General features: G+C 41.2%; 1 protein-coding gene across 1 annotated transcript in view; it reads left to right on the top strand.

The window, feature by feature from the left end:
* The window catches only part of EGFL6 (EGF like domain multiple 6), a 69249-nt gene that overhangs the window by 25688 nt on the left and 21007 nt on the right, over positions 1-22554 (top strand). The window contains exons 5-8 of the mRNA XM_019529317.1: positions 1662-1781; positions 9453-9587; positions 12365-12487; positions 19914-20231. Coding sequence (XP_019384862.1) covers positions 1662-1781; positions 9453-9587; positions 12365-12487; positions 19914-20231 — 696 coding nt within the window. The remainder of the gene's footprint in view (positions 1-1661; positions 1782-9452; positions 9588-12364; positions 12488-19913; positions 20232-22554) is intronic.

The following is a 22554-nucleotide window of genomic DNA, read 5'->3' as shown; positions in this document are numbered from 1 at the left end:
AAATGAAGTAGCACTTCTGTGAGACTACTGTAGTTTCATTTCAGTTAAGACCACAAGACTTATTTTTACTTGCCCAGTTAGTACTGAGGTCACTGGCTTTTGGAAGCCAGCATGGGTGAAATTCTGGGGGGATGAAATCTTCAGGGATACAAATCTCCACAGCTACATTCAGTAGGTCCCTTTTCTTTAGGAGGAATAGACACATATGTAAATTAGTATTAAGAACTATAGAGCTAGGAGGAGAGGTAAAGAAGAAAAGAATGTCTCCATTATAAAGCAGTTCACAAAATAAAAATGTCAGAGGACTGTATTAAACCACTGGTGCCTAGACCTTTCCAAGCTGTGGACTGGATGAGCGGTGCAGGGGTGGTATGGGAGCTGGATCCGGTTCACAGGCTCAGTCCATGGGCCCAATCTGGTGCAAGATTGGCACCTGGGCATATTGCTATGCATGGTCCTAGCCTGACAGACTGCATTGGGCCCTGGTCCCACATGCTGAATTTGGCCCACTACCCTAGTCTCAACCCTGCATACCAGATTGGGTCCACCATCTTGGCCCTGGCCTCACACACAATAGATTGGGTCCATTGGCCTGGTCCTAGCCCCACACACTGGATCAAGCCTTCTGTCCTGGCCCTGCACATACCAGATAGATTCCACTGCCCAGTTCCCAGTCCATGTGCTGAGTTAGGTCCACATCCCTGTCTCTGCATGCCAAACTGATTCAGCACACAGAGTCATGTCATCTGGCCTCTGGGGCTAAGAAATACGGCAGTGTGGGAGCAGTGCTCCTTACTGCCAAATTTCAGACCTGTTGGGAGCGCTGGGGGCTAGATGAGACAGTGCTGTGGGCCAGAGGTTAAGTGCTGCTGTATTAAACCCACTATCTAAGTTTGGTAAGAATTGTTATGTGGGATCAGGCTAGCGCTCCATCTAGTCCATCACAGACAACTGTAGAATAATATGTTCTAGAGAATTTCTTTCTGTCCTTTGTCACTGTAAAGTTGTCTTATGTTCTGAAATAGTATTAATTATCCCTCAGATTTGTTGATCTTTTCTATATAGTGCCATGGTGAGTGTTCTCAACTATGCTTCAGTGACTTCAGTGATACTTCTCACTTCTCTTCAGAGAGTAAACAAATGATTTTAGCATGAGAAAAATGAAAATGAATTTTAGCATAAGAAAAAATCTAACAGGAGTATGTAACCTATGCATTCAAGAAGCATATATTACATTCATGCACATATGCATACATTTGGCTTGTTTATATACTTTCAGATTCCGAAAGAGGCAATATTTCTCATAAAGAGTTAGTTAGTTAGTTGTGTTAATCTGAAGTCAGGCAGAAAGCAGGGTAGATACGCACCTTATAGACTAAGTAAGTCTGTCCCCCCTTTTTTCTGTACATTAAATCATTAAATCTTTTAACACAAACAACTGGCTAATATTCAGGTTTTAGTGGGTTGTTCCCAATAGGGGGTGAATTGAATGATGAATCCGGTATTTCCTTGATATAATTCTATTTATTTACAAAAATATTCACACAGCTCCTAATGAATAGTTGTTAAGAACAATGGGAGTATTTTGTTTTGCTAAATGTAAAGCTAATTTAGTAAATGGGTTAGTCTGATTCCAGTCTAACGAGCACTTCTATTGCCAGATTCCAGGACATGTGCCATGGTGAACTGTCAATATGGATGTGAAGAAATCAAAGGGGATGTGCGGTGTCTATGTCCATCAACCGGACTTCAGTTGGGACCTAATGGAAGAACATGTATAGGTATGTTTAGTGGGTTATATTTTTCCCTTCTAAATTTGTTTTCTACAGGACCATTTAGAACAGAGGTGGACAAAATGGCAGGTCTGACCGGTGGCCGGACTCCATTTCCCAGCAGTCCCTGCCCGCATCACTGCAGCAGGTTTTTGTGGAAGACCCAAGAGCTAGGGTTTCCATGGAGACTGGCCCCAGGTGGGAAGGGAGCTGCTCCAGGGCTGGAGATGGGATTTTGCATGGGTGACAATGGTTTGGAGCAAGGCAGAGCTGCGATTCACTGCCTGCACACCCCTGTCTAGGGCATGGGGCATGTGGGCAGTGGATCGCAGTTCTGCCCAGGCTCCAGAGCATGCTGCCACTGCCACAAGTTTCTAGCCCCGGAGCAGCTCCCCACCCAGCTGTGTGCCCTGCCAGTGCTGGTGGGGCCAGCCTCCATGGAAACCCTGGCCCCAAGCTGTCACAGTCCTGCCACTCCTGGGGTCTCCATGGAAACCTGCCACAATGATACAGGCAGGGGCTGCTGGGAAATGGAGTCTACCATGGGCCTGATCCAGCCTGGGAGCCAGACTTTGCCCACCCCTGATTTAGAACAAGTCCTACATCTTAAAGGGCTTTGAACTGAAGCTGGGGCAAAACTAATTAGTATTGAGCTCTTCCTGTAGGCTCCAGGTTAGAGCCTTATATTATTTTTCAACGTAATTATCCATGCTATTTTGAATATTAAAGGACACTATAGTTTTATTCTATGGCCAGTCCCATCCCTTACAAATGAATGCTTCTTTTGTGGTAGGGTCAGAGTGTTTATTTTAACATAGTTTGGGATATTAAATGAAAGAATAGCTTCCATCTCAAATCAAATACCAATTCTTTCAATTTACCTTATATGGTTAGACAGAAAAATTCCTGCCAGAAAATGGAACTATGTATTTTTTGTGTTATATGAACTGTACATTGTAAATACAACTCATCTGATTTTTGCTGCAGGGTATAGAGGCCTTGCCTTAATGTCACATTGTCTAGGGAGTTGTTATGTGAAACTGCAATTGTGGACTTATTCTGTTGCAATCTGATTTCTCAGTTCAGTGCTATAATATAAGGCAAGACCACACATTGTGAAACCTAAAAGGGCAAGGGCTATTTCTTACTGAACTTAAATGAACATCTTTAAACAACTTTGATCATTTTCTGGATGTTGAGTGAACCTGCCAAAATCAGGACTCTTCCACAGAATACAGAGCACGTAGCAAACTCAGCAGTCCCAATTATCAACAGCCTTAAACTACATACCGATTGAAGGCTGGGGTTGCTGTTGCTCAGAGATGCATCATATATCTACATGGCTTTGAAATTTTACAGGATCAGAACAGAACATACGTGTCATGATGTTTAAATTGCTTTTCAAATCAGAAGAAATGTTTAAGATTGTTGAATGAGTCATATTTATATCATCTCCTTAAAAAAGAGAAAACAGGAAACAGTGTTCTCCTCTACCAGGTTGTGGCCAGGCTTACACAGCTGGACAGCGGGGTCAGGGGTCTATTTTACCCTTTATTCCTGTACACACATGTGGGCTGCTCATACCAGGAAGTGAACAGAGCTTTAGCTTTACACTGTCAGTGCACTGACTTATACACTGGACATGTAGGTTAATTGCATAATGTAGAGAACTTATAATTCCCCATGTTACAAATTTAACAGAAGTAGTAGACTGGGAATCATAGGATTAAGACTGCACATAGACCAGCATAATAAAACATGGCCCCTTGCTCCAGACTAAACCACAGCTGAGTCCACAATGGAGATGTTCAGTACACAATGTTTGCTTCACAGAATTTGGGGATTCACTGTTAGGGATGACTGAAAGACTAAGGACAAAAGGCCTTAAGTTTATTCCCAAACTGGAAAACTGAATAGAATTTTGGTTCAGTTCAATCCCAATATTTTGTTTCTAGTTTGGCCTTTCTTTTTTTAGTTTACAGTACAACTTGACATGAAAACCCTCTTCAAAGCTAAAACCTAAAATTTGCATTAAAAGATATTGGAATGTGATGTCTTAACAATTTAGAAAAAATTTCAACATTTCTTTTGGGTTGGAAAATATACCAAAACCAAATCATACCATTTCTGTTTAACAAATAAGCATTTTGTAGGGGGAAAGTGGTCAGAAATTTCTCAAATACTTTTAATGAAAAATTTGTAAAACTTCTAGTCTAGTTAGGCAACTTTTGAAAACTGAAATGAAAAAGTGAGAAAATGTTATTTCCTACAGTTGGTGACAGGACAATAGAAAGACTGTCCCTTCTATAAATATTATTACTTGTTAAAATGCCTCTAACATATAGATGATATGGACTATTTCTCATTTTTATTGCACCCATCAATCACAGTGGTATCTTGTCACACTACAAGCAATTTGGATCCACATGTAGATTATGAAAAGAAAGCTTAGGATGGGATGTCCCAGAGGAACAGGGACATAACAGTAGCTATTTAGTTTCAGATGTTGCTGAGCAAAACATTTTAAATGAATGAACTCTACAGCCTAAAGAATATTTTGCATAATGGAGAGTTTTAATTAACATATCAAACAGACAAGAAATTAATTTTAACTTTATTAGCAAAAACAGAATTATGCACAACCTTTCAAGAAAAAGATTATTTACGAACCCATAGGCCCTGCTCTAAAGAGGGACAATAACTATATAAGTTGATCTTTTGCCGCACGGCTGCAACAGCAAGTCATACATGAATTTCATATGACCTGAGAGCATTTTATTACTTTTAAGAGCTAAGAGTAGACCCATATGGATACTTGGCTCAGCTTCCAAACAATAAACATGCTATGGTGGGAATATTATTTCTCTGCTCAGAAATGAAATTAATATGTGATGGCCCATTTTTAATGTATCAGCGGGATTCTCTTATCCAGCCACCCATTGTAGTTTTATTATTAACAGTTGTTTGAATTATTTAAGAGCTTTTTGAAGTTAGGCATTCAGGCAGTGTTGGATTTAAATATAGCAGACAGGTCTAGAAGAAGCCCTAAATCTTTCTATTAGTTTTTCTTACATCCATTTTTATTGTTTTGTGTTTGTTGCATCCCCAAGCTTAAAACTGGTGGTGAGGGTGCTTGAACTAAAGCTCATTTGATGAGCTTTAGATAAAATGCCCCTGCTGCTAGTCTAAGCATGAGGACACTGATACACAAGACACAGGAGGCTGCTGGAGGACAGCAATTGCCACACTGGAGCAGCCTCTGCACTTGTGTATAGGTGCCCCTCATGTGACCGTGGACGTGTTATTTGGGCCGTGGTCACATTACATTTGTAGCACTGTGTACACCTCTACCTTCAGCTCTACAGAAAGTCAGCGGGTATACATTCATGCTATGTAGTGTCACAAAAATGGCGGATGCACTAGAAAAGTGTACCTGTTTCAAAGAAGAACTTTTCTGTAGCACCACATGTACCACATGGACAGCTGCATATAGTGATACAGGGAGTCTCTTGGACCCTAGCATCCCACTGTGCTCTGCTCTCCCCACTTCCCTTTCAAAGCGAGGATGGAGAGAAACCTATTGGGTCCGTGACAGTCTCTTGGGGCAAGCTTTGCTCTGCCACTGCTCTGGTCACTAGTGAGCTGGGAGGAGCATGCTATCAGACAAACCTATCACCACTCTGGGCAATGAAACTGTGGCTGTCAAAAAAAGCCTGTCCTCTCCCCTGCTGGGGAAGGGGAACTGGGTAGATTGTCATTGACAGGGTCCCCTGAGGAGGCACGGGAACAAAGGAACAGTTTTTTATCACCCCCTGAAGTAGATATTAGGAGAATTCGTAGCACTGACCTGAATGTGTGAACATCCCATGACGCACTATTTCTGTAGTACTACAAAAAGCACTCTACAAATTAACATGTGTCTAAGGCTTTAGTTTTCCTACACAATCAAAAATAATAGCAATTTCCTACTTCACAGAGATATTATGGGAATAAATATATTAAAGACTGGGAGAAGCTCAGACAGTAAATAGTGAAAGGAATATAAGTACTATAAATAGATATACATTTAATCTCTTTGTTGGGTACAGGAACACCTGCTTTTTTGGCCCTCAAAGTTAATTTCAGGCTTTAATATTAGTAGTGATCCAGCTACATTTCTGAGCCATGCACGTAACTCAGATAGTTGACCATTTGTGTGCTAATATTTACCTTCACAATTAATTCCAAGTACAGTCCTTAACTAAACCCTGTATACTCCAGTTTGGAAACCTGAGCTCTAGTTTTCCAGAAAAACATATTCTTGTATCCAAAGCATATTCGTGTATCCTGGTAAGACTACGGATGGTCTAGAGCAGGGATTGAATTACACTTCAACTCTTTGAGGCGGGGGATCTGCTACAGTGGCAACCAGAAGGAGCTGCCACTGCTGCTACCACCTGCGCTGTTTAGAAAGGTGTAGGGCGGCCAGAAGCTGACAGCTCATGAGGGGGTTCTTGTCTCTTATGGGGGGTTCATCCCTCTCAAGCTTCTCTATAATTTGAACCCTGGTTTAGAGGTAATAGTATAATATAGTATTATATATAATAATTGCATCAGAATGTTTCAAAAGTCATGGATTTCTTAGGATGATATCTTTTATTTGACCAACTGTATAGAGTTAGACTTAGACAAGCTTTCAAATGCAAGTCATTCTTCATCAGGTCTGAGCAATGAGAACCAAGACAGCATAGTAAAAGAAACAGTTGTAAGAGAGGGAAAAAGACTCTTAGGGATAGCAGACAAACTCTTAGCAGAAGAAAAGTACCTGATTGCTGATTACTGGAGGCATTTACACATGCCATTAAGGCAACGTTATAAACTCCAATGCAGTTCGCGCCAGTCAGCTGCTCTGGGGCACAGGTATAGGTAGTGATGCTTTACTGCAGTGCTAATTAATCAACTCTACAGTAAAGCGCTTGAGTAGATGCACCCACTTAGCCCCTCCTCTTTTTTGATAGGTTTTGTATTTCTCACCTTTCATATTTGGGAAGAATTCAGGGATCAGGTAGGTTACAATGAACCATAAAACCAATAACAGTGTTAAGTGAAGTTGTGGTGGGTGAGGATAATGTGGAGGATTTGTGCAACTTGCTGGAAATCTGAGTGTAGTCCATGTTCTTCTAAGTATTTCAGGCAACTGTGCCTTCATAGTGTGGGACATTAGTATACAGGCTGGTGACATTCATGCTGGCAAATATGACTTTCTTGGGGAGGTGGTCGATGTTCTGGATTCTGTTGAGGAACTCTGGTGAGTTGTATAAAACTTGCTCTTTGATTGACAAGTGGTTTCAGGCTAGTTTCTGTGAATCCTGATAGCTCTTCAGTGAGGGTACCCCAGTTTGATATGGTGGGTCTGCCAGGGTTATCTTGTTTGTGGTTCTTTGGGTGCACAGAGGAGTTCCTGGGACAGGAGAGTTGGGAATAAGCGGAAGCAGAAGCAGGGGGTTAGACCCGATGATCTACCATGGGGTGGGCAAAATACGGCCCATGGGCCGGATGTGGCCTGCTAAGCACTTTCTTCCAGCTTGCAGAGCCCCTTCAAAGCCCATGTAATGGTGGTTGCCTCTCTAAAAGCCTCCAGCAGTACTAGCCGCTGGCTGCAGCACCTCAGGCTGTTTCCTTGGGTTCTGGCTGTGAGGCAGCTAACCCTGACCTCAGCCTGCCCCAGCTGGCCTCGTCCCGCCCCTGGCTCAGGCCAGGTTTGCAGCTTGAGGGGCGGGGGCTGGGCCAGAACCTGTGGCGCCGGTGGGGGGAAACAGTGTCTGGGCCGGGTTCTGCTTTGCTGCACGGGACTGGAAAGGGCCCTGCCCTGCAGGTAAGCCCAAGAAAGCGGCTCCTGGGCAGGCTTTCCCCGTGCTGTGTCGCTCGGGCCGTGCAGGGTTGGGCTAGGCCTGCACTGGGGAGGAGAAGCAGCAGCTGGGCCGCAGCTCCAGCCCAGTGAGCACCTGGAAGGAGGTGGCGGCGGAGCCGTGTGCCGCTTGGGACAGAGTGAGCCCAGCTGGAGCGGCAGGGTCTCAGCAGCACTTTTCCTCTGCCTGCACCAGTCAGTCCCGAGCGGCACACGGCTCCGCCGCCGCTTCTGCTGGCCGGTGCAGCCCCAGCCAGGCCAGTCCCGTCTGGCCAAGCATGCAGCTGAAGCCAGCTTCCCACATGCTGCTGGGGAACTGAGGAGGCCGGCCGGGTCAGCACCGGCCAGCAGAACCGGCGGCAGAGCCATGTGCCACTCGGGACTGACCGGTGCAGGCAGGGGAAAGTGCAGCTGAGCTTCTGCCGCTCCGGCCGGGCTTGTCCCATCCCAAACACCACACAGCTCCGCTGCCGGTGCAAACCCAGCCGGGCTCCTCCCGTTCCCAGCAGCACGTGAGGAGCTGGCTTAGCCACATGCTGCTGGGGATGGGAGGAGCCTGGCTGGGTTGGCACTGGCCGGCAGAAGCAGCGGCAGAGCCTTCTTTTGGACCAGCTGACACAGGTAGGGCAAAAGTTCTGGGGGAGGTCTGATGCCCTTAAAACCCCACTGCTGGGGCAGGGTGTTAGAGGGGTCACAACCCCTTGCTACCTGGTAAGTTGTGCAAAAGGAGGGACAAAGGTCAGAGGCTAGGGGGTGGGGCTTCTGGTGGCAAAGGTCAGGGGTCAAGGGATGGGATGGCCAGTCCCAAGATGGGGACCAGGGGGTGGGGCAACTGAAGGGGTGGGGCTACTTATGTGGGCCTTGACAGCTTGCCAAAACTCATCAAGTGGCTCTCCACCCAAAATAAATGCCCACCCCGATCTACCAGGTCCCTTCCAACTCTAGAAATCTATGAAAATGTTGCTTTCTGACCTCCTCTGTGGGCATTCTGCACTCTGCTATAAGGAAAAAGAGATGCTAATTAAAAACAAGGCATTCATAGCATACTCAGAGACCATGTCCAGTTGTACAGGCATGTGCAGTTTGTTACTAAAATGAAATTAGTAACATTTAACCGCTTAAAACCAGTTTTGAGGACTGATTCTCAAACTTTTTTCCTTGTCGGGTTTTCCAGCCTTTCTATATCTACTCAGGATCTCTCTCTCCCATTGATTAAAAAGGGTAAGTCCCGTTTGCTCTCCTGGGATTTATGGCTCAGCTTGTATACTCGCATTCTAGTCATAATGGGAACTTCCGTCTCATAGATTCATGATTTAGCCCTCCAAGGAGCAGTGGAAGAAAATGAACAAAAGACATTTTGCTTTTTCTTCCTTCCCTGACTCTCCGTTTCTCTTAAATCATATCATCTGGCATTTCCTCCCTCTACTCAGAGCATAGAAGTCACAGAATTTGTGAAGTCCCTTCCCACCCAACTCTTGACTGTGGGACAAACTACTATCCCTAATGGTAAGAATTGCTGTTGTCTGCCAGTCTTTCCAATGGCCTATCATTTAACATAGCAGCTCTCCAGGTTCCCAATTAAATTGATTAAACTGTCTCCATTTATTTCATGTAACCAGATGCAAAACAATCCCCAAGTATAAAAGCCACTGGTCATTTTTTATTTAACATAAACATTTTGAAACTTGTGACTTCAATAAACTGTGACCCTTGTGCAAATGACTGTCACTTTTTGCTTCCTCCTTGACCTTTGTCTTCTCCTTGACCTTACCAAATTCCCTTTTCACTCCTAGATATTGATGAGTGCACCACTGGGAAAGCTATTTGCTCTTATAACCGCAGATGTGTCAACACTTTCGGAAGCTACTATTGCAAGTGCCAGATTGGTTATGAACTGAAATATGCCAATGGCCGTTATGGCTGTATAGGTAAGATGTAGGAATTGGATTTGCTTGTCTTTTCCCCTTCCTACAACATACATTTTTCCTGTCATTGCTTTACATATATTGGCTTCTGTTTGGAAGAATGGCTCAAAAAAAAAATTTGTTTGAAGTCTCCTTGGGATACTGAGTAGTTTGTATATATAGCCTGATGACAGATAAGCTACATTTACTAATATCAGTAATGATTTACAATAGGACCTGCAATGCTTGTGTCTTATCTTGCCAAGACCTCATTAGGCACTTCATAAAAGATGTTCAGTAGTTTGTAGTGCAGTCTGCAATGACAAGGAAACAAATGACTGCAAGGGAGCATTCAGATCGATTTAAGGATGCTATTTGAAAAGTTATTTGTATTCTCCTGGCATACAATGCATGGTATACAACCATATTTACATAGTCATGTTTTGATCTAACCAGTGAAGTGAATCCTGATGTCGCTGCCTGTTTATAACGAGGTGTATATGTAGCACAGGCAAGAAAAAAAATAGCTGCCTGGAAATTACAGGTTCTAATTATTTTGCAGATCCATTTAGTATCCAGGTACCATCTCTGAAGCTCCTACACACGTCAAATGCAAAAACAGATGAAACTAATATCCCTCATTGCATTTCATTAACTAGTACCTCCCACTGACCCCCAGGATTTTTTTAAAAAGGGCAAAAGTTTAGTTGTTAGAGCAGGCATTGTAAAACATTGCTCTAATAATGCTGTACACAAGGGCCAGAGGGAACTGGATTTAACAGTAAATCCATACAAGAGAATACTCATGTTTTGTTTTGGGATATTGTTAAAGCAGATCAGGAGGCTGAAGTCTGGGTTATACTTCTGCTGTACTCAATCCTGCAAGAGAATTGAAACTGAAAAAATAGCCTATAGTTTCAGATATATATGTGTGCATAGGAGAAAATGATGAGGTTTAATGGGCCTGGTTAATAGCTAGAACTCTGTCAAACTTGTAAATCTGAATCTCACTGGCACTAACTTTTGAGGTGGAGGTCTCTTTGCTCGTTTCCTTTATCAGCTATTAATAAATCATGGTTAAATAAAATATGAATGGGTGTAAAACTTTGGCTGTGGTCACACGGCTTTAAATTATTTTAAAAGGAGAGAGCGAGGGGCTTGCCCTTTGATAACATGCATCAGCTGTTCTGATGTAACTATCTGTCTGTGCCTATATGGATATATATGAGTTAAAGCACAACTGTGAACTTGAACAGAAGAAGATTAAAATTACAGCATATTTGCTCAACTTCTACCGGTGTCAGAGCAGATGGAAATAATAGTTATGTTGGAACATCTTATGACAGCATAATTTAATACTGGCATAACTTTTCCATGTGTGCACAAGGTTTGCATAAGAACTCAGCTCCCTCATGTGGGTTGTAATGAGAAAAGCCCTTGTGCCACTCTGTAAAATCAAGTGAAGCAGAGAAAATAAAAGTTACTGTCGTTGCTTAAACATGCTGATATCAGTTTAACATAGTGGATTTTACTGAATGTTTTCCTAATAATTTTATTTTTTTTACTATAGCTTCATATCTATGCTTTGCATTTTACAAACACAAGGACATGAGGTAGCTTCTGTATAGTCTTACAGTCTCAAGGCACAGTTCTGCGATTGTGACTTTCAACATGGTTGATGTTAGACTTAGTGGTGCTGTGAGGCAAATTGGGAACTAAGAAACTGCGTATAATCACTGCCGTACTTATTCTCTTAGCAGAACAATACTTAGAGTCTAAAGGTGCTTGTTTATGCAGCAGAGGTTTAATTTTCCCTGAATTTAAACCTTGGATTCAATTAGGGAGCACTAAACCCTGTTGCATGTATGTGGGTGAAGGGGCCCAAACCTTTTTTTTTTTTTTTCTCCCAGCCTACCTGCCTCTGCTGCAGTGAGGGGGCAGGGGGAGAGGGGGTAGCTGCTGGTAGGCTGAGCAGTCCCTGAGCTGCACAGGGCCCAGTGCTTCCTTCCGCAGCAGTAGTGCACCCTGGGACTGCCCAAGCCAGGCGCCAGCGAGTAAGTGCCACCTGGGGGATGCTGCCACCGTGGAGGGAAGGACCAGGGTCCCCTGCAGCTCAGGGACTACGCAGCCTGCCAGCAGCTTGCCTCCCCTCCCTGACTGCGGGAGAGGCAGGTAGGATCCACTACCCCATGCACCATCCCAACCACCTGGGACCGTCCAAGAACAGCTGACTTGCCCCTGGGCAAGGTGGCAGAAGGGCAGCTGGGTGTGCTGGCAGCAGAAGAAGGCAGTGGAGATTGTGCATGGGGTGCTGAAAGCCCACCAAGCATGAGCTTCCCTAAGTGTGTCAGCTTCCTGTGTCCCGTGCACTTTTGCACTTTGTTAGGTAGCAAACTAAAACACATCAGAAGGAATTTACCTTGCTACATTACAAGTCATTTAAAGCTGAATACACCACCAAGCATATAAATAGCAACACCATTAAAGCGATGCAAAAGGGCATTTAAGCTGCCTTAAAGGCCAATTTTGTGGTATATACAAAGTTCTGAATTCTGCTCTCACTGATACCATTAACCAAAAGCTGCTCGTGACTTTACACGGAGTAGGGTCAAGCTCAAAGGTGATTTCATTCCTGGGTGGGTCTCAAGGCCATTTATTCTGTTGTCGTGGCTGGTTTCAAGATGGTCTTGATCTAATAGTAATGCTAAAACTAGCCAAAAGGACACAAAAAACACAGGTGGGTTGTTATGAAACTGGTTCCAATATAGTGGTTTTTTTCAGTAAATGATTCTTTTTCCTAGATATAAATGAATGTGCTGCAGATACACACAAGTGCAACCTTCATGCAGAGTGCCTCAATACTCAGGGATCCTTCAAGTGCAAATGTAAGCAGGGCTATAGAGGAAATGGACTTGAATGTTCTGGTAAGTAATGGTTGAGCACAAGAGGTATACAATCTCTTTTCAAGCAACTGATAGTTTCTAGAACTTTTTCTAACAAAGGTCTATATGATCAAGCCTGTGATTCTCAGCCTATAGTAGTTCAAATCCCCATTGAATCCATATATATGTGAAGTAGTGTAATGAAGTGTGGGGGACAACCAGGGCACCAGCTGTGTTACTGGACCAGCCACTACTGTGCCACCAGCAGTTCAGCCAGTGACACTGCCCTGCCTATGCACCACTGTGCCCAGGGCACTCGGGCATCACACTGCACCTTGTGGGGGGGGGGAGGTGCGTGTGTGTATTATATGACTCTTTTTATGTATAATACTACTAATAATCTGTTGACCTAATTCTGTTCCATTACACCAGTGCTACTCCTCTAATACCTGGGAGCCACAGTGGAGAGCAGAATTTGGTCTGATCTATTTTCTGTCTGTTCATTTAAAAAAAAAAGCCTAATTTTCCACAGAGTGTGAGACTGGTCCTGGGGAGAACTATCCAGTCCTTTCCAGAAAAGCTGCAAGCAAGCTCAGGAAAAACTAGGATGGGGAAAAAGGATTGACTTTTGTGTTAAACAATTGCCACTTATAGTCAGTCCTCTGAATATTGTGGACATTCTCTGAAGATGTGTTTGCTTACTACTAAATGAAAATGAGCTTCCCTTCTGTCCACACACACAGTGTGCAGTCAGTCCTTTTACTGTTTAGTCACTAAGATATGTTATAGGTATTCTTATTAATAATCCTGAGATGTGCTGTGATATTATATTGTGTCCAACATCTTATTCCTGTAAGTGTTACCTAAAAGCCTTCCAGTAATACATTAATGCAGAATAATTAGCATGTGTTATGTTCTAGGTGCTTTACAGACATACTGATTTTTATTTCATGCACCAGAATCCTTATTTCATGTAAGTCAGAATTTGCTAAGTTCAATTGGGACCTGGAGAGGGTGGCAGCAGCTCCCTTTGAAGTCACTGGTACCAACTCCAAGGGGAACTGCACCCACTATTTGCCCACAGCCTAATAATTTCTTAATGTTAAAATGGTTATTATGGTGTACAGCCTTGGAAAACTGTATTTAGTTCCAATGAGTATGGTACACTAACAAAATCAAAACTAGATAACATGTTAATATTCTCCCTTCCCGTCATCATGAATTGATGTACCTTTCCATCAAGTAAACACAAGTCTGACTTGTGCCACATGAAACTGATTTACACTGACAGAATGAAGCAAAAAATCTGATTTTGGTCATATTGATTTGGATTAAGAGCATGTTGGCAACAAGTCAAAAATTTGTGTAAACAATTTATGTTTATCCATTGAAACTTGTAGCAAAACATATTGAGCTCTCTTTGTGGTTGACAGCTGTACATGTTTGCCTTTTTGCTGCAAATTAAGAGATTTACATTACAACATGTTGTCTACCTCAAAGTCAAATCAAGATGCAGCTTCACACCTGCTATGAAATGCAAGCTCGCACATTCAGTTAATCATGCAAGTCAAGTTTATCAGAGATGAAAAGCAGGGCAAGTGGCAACTATGATGGGTAATGCTCTATGAACTTTTATTGATTAAAATTGTCTCTACTACCTGTCATAATCCTGGGCATGTTAAAGCAATCTAAATACAGGGACAAAAGGAAATGAATACCTTTGCATGAGGAACTATTTACATGGATAATTGGGTTTTTGACTAAATGAAGCTTTTCATGAAATAGGCCTGTTTTCCATTGGAGAATGTTGAGTTTTCTTTCAAAACTGAACACCTGAAAACCTTTTAGCCAAACTCTAATATATTTATTACAAATTTTCTGTCTCTGGGGCATTATAGGCCAGGTGCCTCATTCCCATCGTATTTATGAATCAGCAGGTTCCTGGCCAGATTATACCTCCCAGGATGCACTGGAACAGCTAATTGATAGGCAAGTCTGTCGTGTATTGACGTACGCTGACTCAGTTTAATGTTGCATTAAACTGAAAAGAAACCAAACAGAAAGGTTAAATTAAAAAATGCTAAAAGGTTTCATTTTTTATGATAAATTTCTTAACAAAAAAAATATTTTTTCAATGATAAGTTTAAAATTTCAAAATGGAAATAATCTCTTTTTTGGATCAGTCTAAGTGAAAGGTATTATTGCTTAAACATGAATATTTCAAATGTAAACCTGCCTTCTATTGCACTTTTTAAAAGTTACTTAAATTAGAACAAGTTTAATATATTTGTGGAGAGACCATGACATATTCAAAAAGAGCTAGTCCTATAAAATCATCAGTATCGGAGGGAAAAAGTTCTACGAGATCATCTGCTCCAACTCCTTGCCAGTTTGAGAGCCTTTACTACAAAACTCTCATGTTCTGTCTTTATTGAAGATTATTAATCTAGAAAACAGAATAAGAGGCACACTAATTACATTTACAAATTATATTAAATGCAGAAGAGACAGGAACGAAAGAAAGAAACAATACAAATAAAACTATAGAAATTAAAAGCCTGCAGAGAAAGTACCAAAATAAAGGTGCCAGTGGAAAAATGTATGCAACTATAGTTAAAGAAACATATATTCAAGATAAGGAAATTTTAGAAATCATGATGCTAAGAGAGACTTGGGTAACAGTTGAGAGTAAAGTAGATTAACAGTCCTAAATGCTCTTTGGTGAAATCTTAACTCTGTTAAAATCAATGGGAGTTTTGAAGATGACTTCAAAAGGATCCTATTAGTTTAGTTTACCCAGCACAATTAGTCTTAAAACAGTGATCCAGTTGGAGAGAAGAATCACTAGACCTTGACAGCAGTTGTTATGAGTGATTGTCCATTGCAATGGCATTCCATTTTTTTAATGCATGAAAAAGAAATTGTAACTTTATCCTTAATTTTCAAAGCACTGTTATATGCGAAGTTAGCCACATATCCCTCATTGCTTGTAATGAGACTCTTGTGGCTAAATAACCTAACATTGCTCAAATAATTTAAGAAGTTAGTTAATGTAAAATGCAGATTTTGGGGTTTTTTGTGATCTAGCTATCTAGATACTGAGATAGTGGGAAATTGCTGTAACAGTGAACAACACAGAATATCAAATACATAAATACTATCTCTCTGTGGGTCTTCAGACTCGCATTTACCACTCAGCAAGCAGACATGAATAGCATGTTGGTGTGGGCTTCTGAACAGCCTCTAGCATACTTTTCCTGTAAGAAGCTACAAAGGTTTAACCCTTTCACTTTCCCCCAAGGGTGTCTTTACCAGTTTCACATCTGGCCTTCATCTTACTCCAATCCAGTGCTTTTGTCAGGCATATACATTTCCTGCCTTATGATTATGTATTGACAATGTACATTTCCCCTGCCATACACTACTGTGTGTGTTTCAGCCTTATATTTGGGAATAGGTTTTCAAGAGTTTACAGAAGTAGTAATAATTCTTGTGAAAATATGAAACAAGTCTTTTAATTAATTTTCTTTGCATGAAATACCAAGGTAGTAATGAAAAGATAGTGTTAGGCTTGAAGGTAGAAATTTCATGCACCATTTTCTTTTGCAAAATACCCTGAGAAGAAAGTTCAACAGAAATAATGTCTTTTATTAACCATATCATTCTTAGAATTCAGTTTAAAATTACTATTGTGATCCTTTACTCAATAACTCTTCATTTTGTGCAATAGCTCTTTGCCCTATTCATATATTAAGCATAATTTAGTGTTGTGGACAACCTCCAGTTATGACAGTGAAAGTAGATGGATGCTTTTATGTAAAAGAGCTGTATACTTGTCTTATAAACTGAACTCAGGATTTTCAACCACGAGTTGTTCTAATGTTACATTAGGTGTCTGGGTAGAAACAATGTGTAGCCTATAAGAATTAGCAGTAATTATTCTTCTACTAGAATTTGTTTCTTACATTCAAAGCTTCAGATGATGGCAGTCCAGGTCCATGGGCCACTTGTCAGATAATGAAACACATGTCCATGTCTATCTTCTAGCTCTCATGAACATCCCCTTCCCCTTTTTTATAGTACACAAGAAAGATCTGGAAGTGGCAGCTGCTCTGTATTCATTCTTTCCAACTCAGCTTCTCATCCTAATCATAAGCCACCCAGTGCCAACCTATTTCCTTAGTCTTCTAAGGCTACACAAAACCATGGACAAAAAGGACCCACTTTTAGGTATTATCTATCACTGGTATAGTGTAACAGAGAGCCGAAGGCTTCTGGTACCTTAAGGGTTGAACAAGCAGCAGAGAGAGCCTCAGGCAGGGAAAGCTGCCTATTATGGGCTGCTAAGGGACAGGTACTGGGGGGTTTGCTTGATGTCAGCACCTACCAGAGTCTTGCGTAGAAGCACAGCAAGATCCAGCAGCAATATGTCCCCCTGAGGCTGAGTCTGCAAGCTGAATCAAGAAACGTACAGCAGCTCAGGGAGGCATATGGCCAGCAGGGGGCATGGCCAGGGCGGTATATAAACACAGGCCCTGAGCCAGAAGGGGCAGTCTGGCTTTGGAGGCTCCTGGCATCTAGAGGAACTGGAGCTCGCTTTAGGCCCTAATAGACAGTCTCCCTTCCAATCAAACAATTACATCAAAGGCATTGTGGGCAAGTGAGGGGGAGGGCACCCTAAATCTGGAGCCAGGGTAAGGGTTGCATGGCCACTAGGGGATGTGCCGGCCACCCCTGGAGCACAAACCCAGATATATATGGTTGCTTGTAGGACCGTTTTGTTTTATTCTTTCTGATTGAAATAATTAACATGACTTGAAAAAAACGTGATACATTTTTAAGTAGTGATGATTATGAACACAAAATATCAAAGAACAACAGACGGTAATCCGCACGCTTCCAGGCAGGAGGCGTTTCAAGAATGGCAGGGGAAAATGAATTTGTTTTCATTGTTTTAAAATGTCAGTATGACCCACAAATAATGCATTAATATTTGTTAATAATGCATGTAGGATTATATAGTGAGTTTTTCTAAAGATTTCAAATTCTTAGGCTTAGCATCGTGTATACTGCTCTTTCCCATAATGTCCATAGGTGGAAGTTGGCAAACTCTGACTTCTGTACATCTTGTATGTGACATTTTCGATGTCTTGGGAAGGAGTCCTCAAGCTGTGATTGACAGTGAAAGAAAAGAAACGTTAATAGACCTTGGGCTACCTAACAGCAGACATATTGGAAAGAGGGTTGCTGATTTCATCTCCAAAATCTGTCTATAGCACAGTATCCATCCACCCATGATGACAGTATGAAAACATGCAGGTTTTCATGACATGATAACAAACCAAAATCTGCAGGCCTGTGTGGACTGTTCACTTTCAGTCCTATATTTTTTCATATCTTCAGGCTGGTTTGCTTAACACAAGGCTGTTTTTTGGACATTACAGTGTTGGACTGTACAAATTTTTCATTTGAATAGGAAGACTTCAAAGGAAAAAACTGAAAGCAGATGTTCAGGTTTGCTAGGCAGTCAGCCTTGGCTTGAAACGTCCACAGCCTCTTTATTAAAAGCCTGAAGTTTCATGTTACTGATTGTCAAGGGGAAATATGTTGGGAATGGGGTTTTCCTGATAATTTTTCTTTTTGTGTTCTGAGTAAAGAGTTCATGAACCACATCGACAAGATAATACAATATATTCTTCATAACACCATCCTCCAGAGGGAAGGCTCACTAAGCAGCACATTAGCAAAATCTTGATGTGCAGGCACCTGGCAAACTAGCCCAAAAGCATTATTCAAAGGGAAAAAAATAAAATGTGCAATTTTGATTTATTTTTATTGGCACAGGCTTGCTGTATAACCTGCAGCTGCAGCCTTGTAAAATCTGAACAGCTCAAAGCAGTCTGTCTTGGTGTGCTCAATGGCTTCAGAGGGATTCTTGACTAAAAATAAAAGTAGCCACTTACGGTTTAAGGAATGTGGGGCAAATTCAAACTAATAGCAACTTGGTAAATGAGAGCAAATGTAATCTCGGGAATTTTCTCCTCTTCCTAAATTACACAGCTAATGATTTTATTTGATTTGATTTTTTTTTTTTAATTTTATTTCATTTTATTACACTTCTCTTCATTGGTGATGTTTCTGGTACTCCCATATATATAAAATTAGACACACAGACACAAGCAAAGAAAAAGATGCCCTTACTGCCAGCTCAAAAATTAACTTAAAAATCATGGCAAAGCTAAAACAGCAACACATTCCTCTCTAGCTACATAACAGCAAAGCAACAGAACATGGAGGGAAAGCCTTACATTGCAGGATATTTCATTGTCAGTTACTTTTGCCCTCCCCAAATGCTGTTCAAAATTCAATTATAAAAGCCATTTTAAAAGTCTACTGACCCACTGATATGAGTAGTCTATATGCAAGGAAGTATTCTTCTCTAAGGGCCTTAGATTTGCTCAGGTCTTGTTAGCATCTGGGGATGACCATGAAAATATGTCCTACACTTCAGTTTGAGAGGTGGGTCCTTAATAGCCCAATAGCCCCTGACATAAAAATAATACCTGACCCTCCAATCTTTGTTCCTAACCCAGATTCTAACTATAGTCACTAGTACAGCTGATGCTTAAAAATCTTTTTTTTCCCCCCTTCATTCAGCCTTGCCAAAAATAAGTTGCATGTCTTACTTGGGAACGTGTGGTATGTGAGAAAATACTATCATTCCTTTTAATACATCCTAGGATGACATCTGCCCTTTTTTGTAACTGTATCACATTGGGACTCATATTCAATTTGTGACCTGCTAAAAGTCCCAGCCCCATAGGTCTGTTTCCGCAATATTGCTTCAAAAATTCCCCATTTTCTTGTTGTACATTTTATTTTGTGGCAATCTCAAGCGTGGAGGGAAGAGGGGAACTCTCAGATTTTTCACCACCTCTTTGGAGCACAAAGAGCAGAGGTAAGCACAGAGAATGAAGAGTGAGTGTTTCAGCGGCAGTCTAAAGATCAATGTGGAGTATAGATACATGCTTTGATGAGCTTTCTGAAATATTAACTGCCTATCTGAACTTTCTGAGATTCACTCTTGATTGCAGCAATTAATCCTAAACGGATTAATTTCTTTCCCTCTTCCCCAAAGGATATGTCCTCATTCATGCAGGAATTAATTCAGGGAAGTCCTAAGGCCTGTGTTACGAAGGAGAAGCCTTGATCACAATGGTCCCTTCTGGTTCTGTAATCCATGAATCTGTAATTAAACAATAGGAGATGGTTGTATGTATTGTGGGTCTAGTTCACTGTTAGTGTATGCAGATTTAGCTCCACATGCAGTTGCACCTGTATATGATAGAAAAGAATTTGGCCACCCAGCATCTTAAAAGATTTTGCATCCTTAGTTGAAAAGTCCTATAGTCCTTGAGTGGACTGGTAACATTCAAATATTTGTTTTATATTTCATTGTTGGTTCTAGTTATTCCTGAAAATTCACTGAAGGAAATACCGAGAATCCCTGGAGTCATCAAGGACACAATCAAGAAACTCCTTTCACGCAAAAACAGTGTGAAAAAACATGAAGAAATCAAGAATGTGATCCCAGAACCAGCTCCCAAGCTGCACCTGCAGTCACTGGACTACGAAGGTGGTGTTTACATTGGTGGAGCCCAGGATGAAAAAAAAGAAAGTGAAGATGCTAGAGAAGAGGAAGAAGTAGATAAGGCAGAGGAAGAAGAACAAGAAGGGTTTGAAAACCAGATTGGTCAAGATCAAAGCCTAAGAGGAGATGTCTTTCGTAAGTGTCACCATCATTTCTGTTTCAGGAAAAAAAATTGATTTTTCAAGCAAAAGGATATATTCACACTGAGAAATAGGAGTCAAATATTAGATGTATTTTTTCTATGTTTACTTGAAGAGAAGAACAATAAGCTTAGTAAATAGTGTAAAAATTGATTAAAGCCTTCCAATCTTCTGTGTAGAGTATCTGACAACTGTTTCATCCTTTAGCAGAGATATAAGCTAATAGTGATGATGATATTCTGTAAGTTACACTAGAAGCCCGTTGGTACCTAGATACTACAGGGATGGATGCTCTAAAATGCCAAAGGAATAGATAACATTAAAAATAGACCAGACTGACTGCAGCAATGTATTCTCAAGGGCTAGGAGGAGGGGAAATAAGAGTTGACAAAAAATGAATTCGCATTGTTTTATTGATCCATTTCTTGAGCAGAGATGCTTCCCAAAGCCATACAGTATAATTACTTCAAGGAGTAGCCAAAAAGACCTAGCTATTGTTCCTGGCAAAGAGGCAGTTGTACTGTTTTATAAACAATAAGATGTAAATTAACTTTGTCTCAGGTTCATCATCGTAGATGGGGAGTATGCATCTTTCGAAGAATAAAAATGGGTTTGCGTCATTATGCTTCAGACCATAAAGCTTATTCAGCATAAATAGTTCTTATTTATATCACTATCATTTAAAATCATTAGCTTTGCATGACAGTTTATTATCTCTTTAGTCTAAATGTACAAGTTTATTAGAAGACTGTTCATGGGCTGAGAGGTAGTTTCAATAAGAAGCTACTTGCATTTCTAATACCAGTGGTGTGTAGGGAAGATATATACAGATATGGTCAGCAGACTCTCAAAGGGCTCAGTTCAGTTGCTGCCTTGGGAAACATTATTTCTCCTATCACTACTGTTTAAAGGAGTTTTTAGTTCATTTTTAAATAATATTGTAATAATACCTATAGCTCAGTTAAACGTTCTTCAGACTGACAGCTAAATAAACAGGTACAATGAAAATTATAACTTGCTCTTAAGTTATCCATGTGTGGAGATATAGTAAGCAATCTGTCATGTTGATTTAAAAAGATATGTGTATGATTCATCATAAGATTAAAGGAAATGTATCCAGTTTAGCCAGAACTGGAATTGTTGCTACTTATATCAAAATAATCCATTCAAATATTTTTTCAGTAAAAAGCCATTTTTACTATGCTGTTGTATTACCAAAGCAATAAAGCCAAGCACAAATGAGTTTATTAACCCAGAATACATTTGAGAATACTGCTTGCTGAAGGTACTAGTCTTCTAAAATTTGCCTTTGTCAAGGTTTAGTGGCATTTGCACTATTTCAGCTCTGTCAGAGGCTATAACTCAAATATTATTGCCCAGACTTATGGATAGAAGTTAATGTGAAGTGTGGAGTCAGAAGTTCAACATTTCTATCCATCAAATAGTAATTGCATTAAGTTCTTGTGATATCTTTCAACCAACAATATCAAAATACTTTGAAGATCTGGCACTTCGGTCTCCCTACCTTCTAAAGTATTTTGAAGATCTGGGCTTATTGGACTCTAAGCTCTTTTTTTTTAATCCAGGACCCAGTATACCTAGTTCTTCCTCTGAGGGGTCCATATGGGCCTAGTGGTGGTATCCACTTTTAGCATACAAACCTAATGGCAGGTAGAAGACCTGGGTAATAGGCTCTTCTAAGTTGACAGAGATTCAAAACATATATTTCCCACATGTCAGGAGAGTCCCTAATCACTAGGCTCCAGTGTTGGGGGAAGCCTCTGGGATAGAAAGGTTCCTCTTGCTCCAGTGGGTGTTGTGGCTGTAGATCTCCCAGCTAGGATGCGGTTTAGGAGCTAGACTCATGGCAGGAGCAGAGAAAGCATCACAGAGCATAAACATCCACCCCAATAAAGCATCAGTGTAATACCACCTTTTGTTGTGCTACTGATTTTCCATTTATGTGGTGTAACAAAGGGTGATGATGTCTGTCTGATGAGCATTTGTTTTGTCATAAAAAATATGAGGCAGCACAATGAGATATCAGGTGACATCTGTTTCCACCCCTGGAGCTATGTTTAGGACACAGGTAGGTACGGCAATTCATGCTAACAAGAAGTATGATGGACCCTGTGACCCCACCAAGGGTTGATTGTGGGAGTCCTCCCAGTGGTGGGACCAGACTCTATGGTGGGAAGGTTTCTCTTGTTCCAGTTGTTGTTATGGCAGTTGGGGATCTGGCTCAGCTTAGGGACAAGGTTTGGGAGCTCTCTAAGTTAGTTCCTATGGTCAGGCTGGGGTCTCCTGCCTAGGGCTGG

Source organism: Crocodylus porosus, unplaced genomic scaffold (assembly GCF_001723895.1).
Source record: "Crocodylus porosus isolate Cpor-Errol unplaced genomic scaffold, CroPor_comp1, whole genome shotgun sequence".
Taxonomy (NCBI): Eukaryota; Metazoa; Chordata; order Crocodylia; family Crocodylidae; genus Crocodylus; species Crocodylus porosus.
This window is presented reverse-complemented; position numbering and strand designations above follow the sequence as displayed.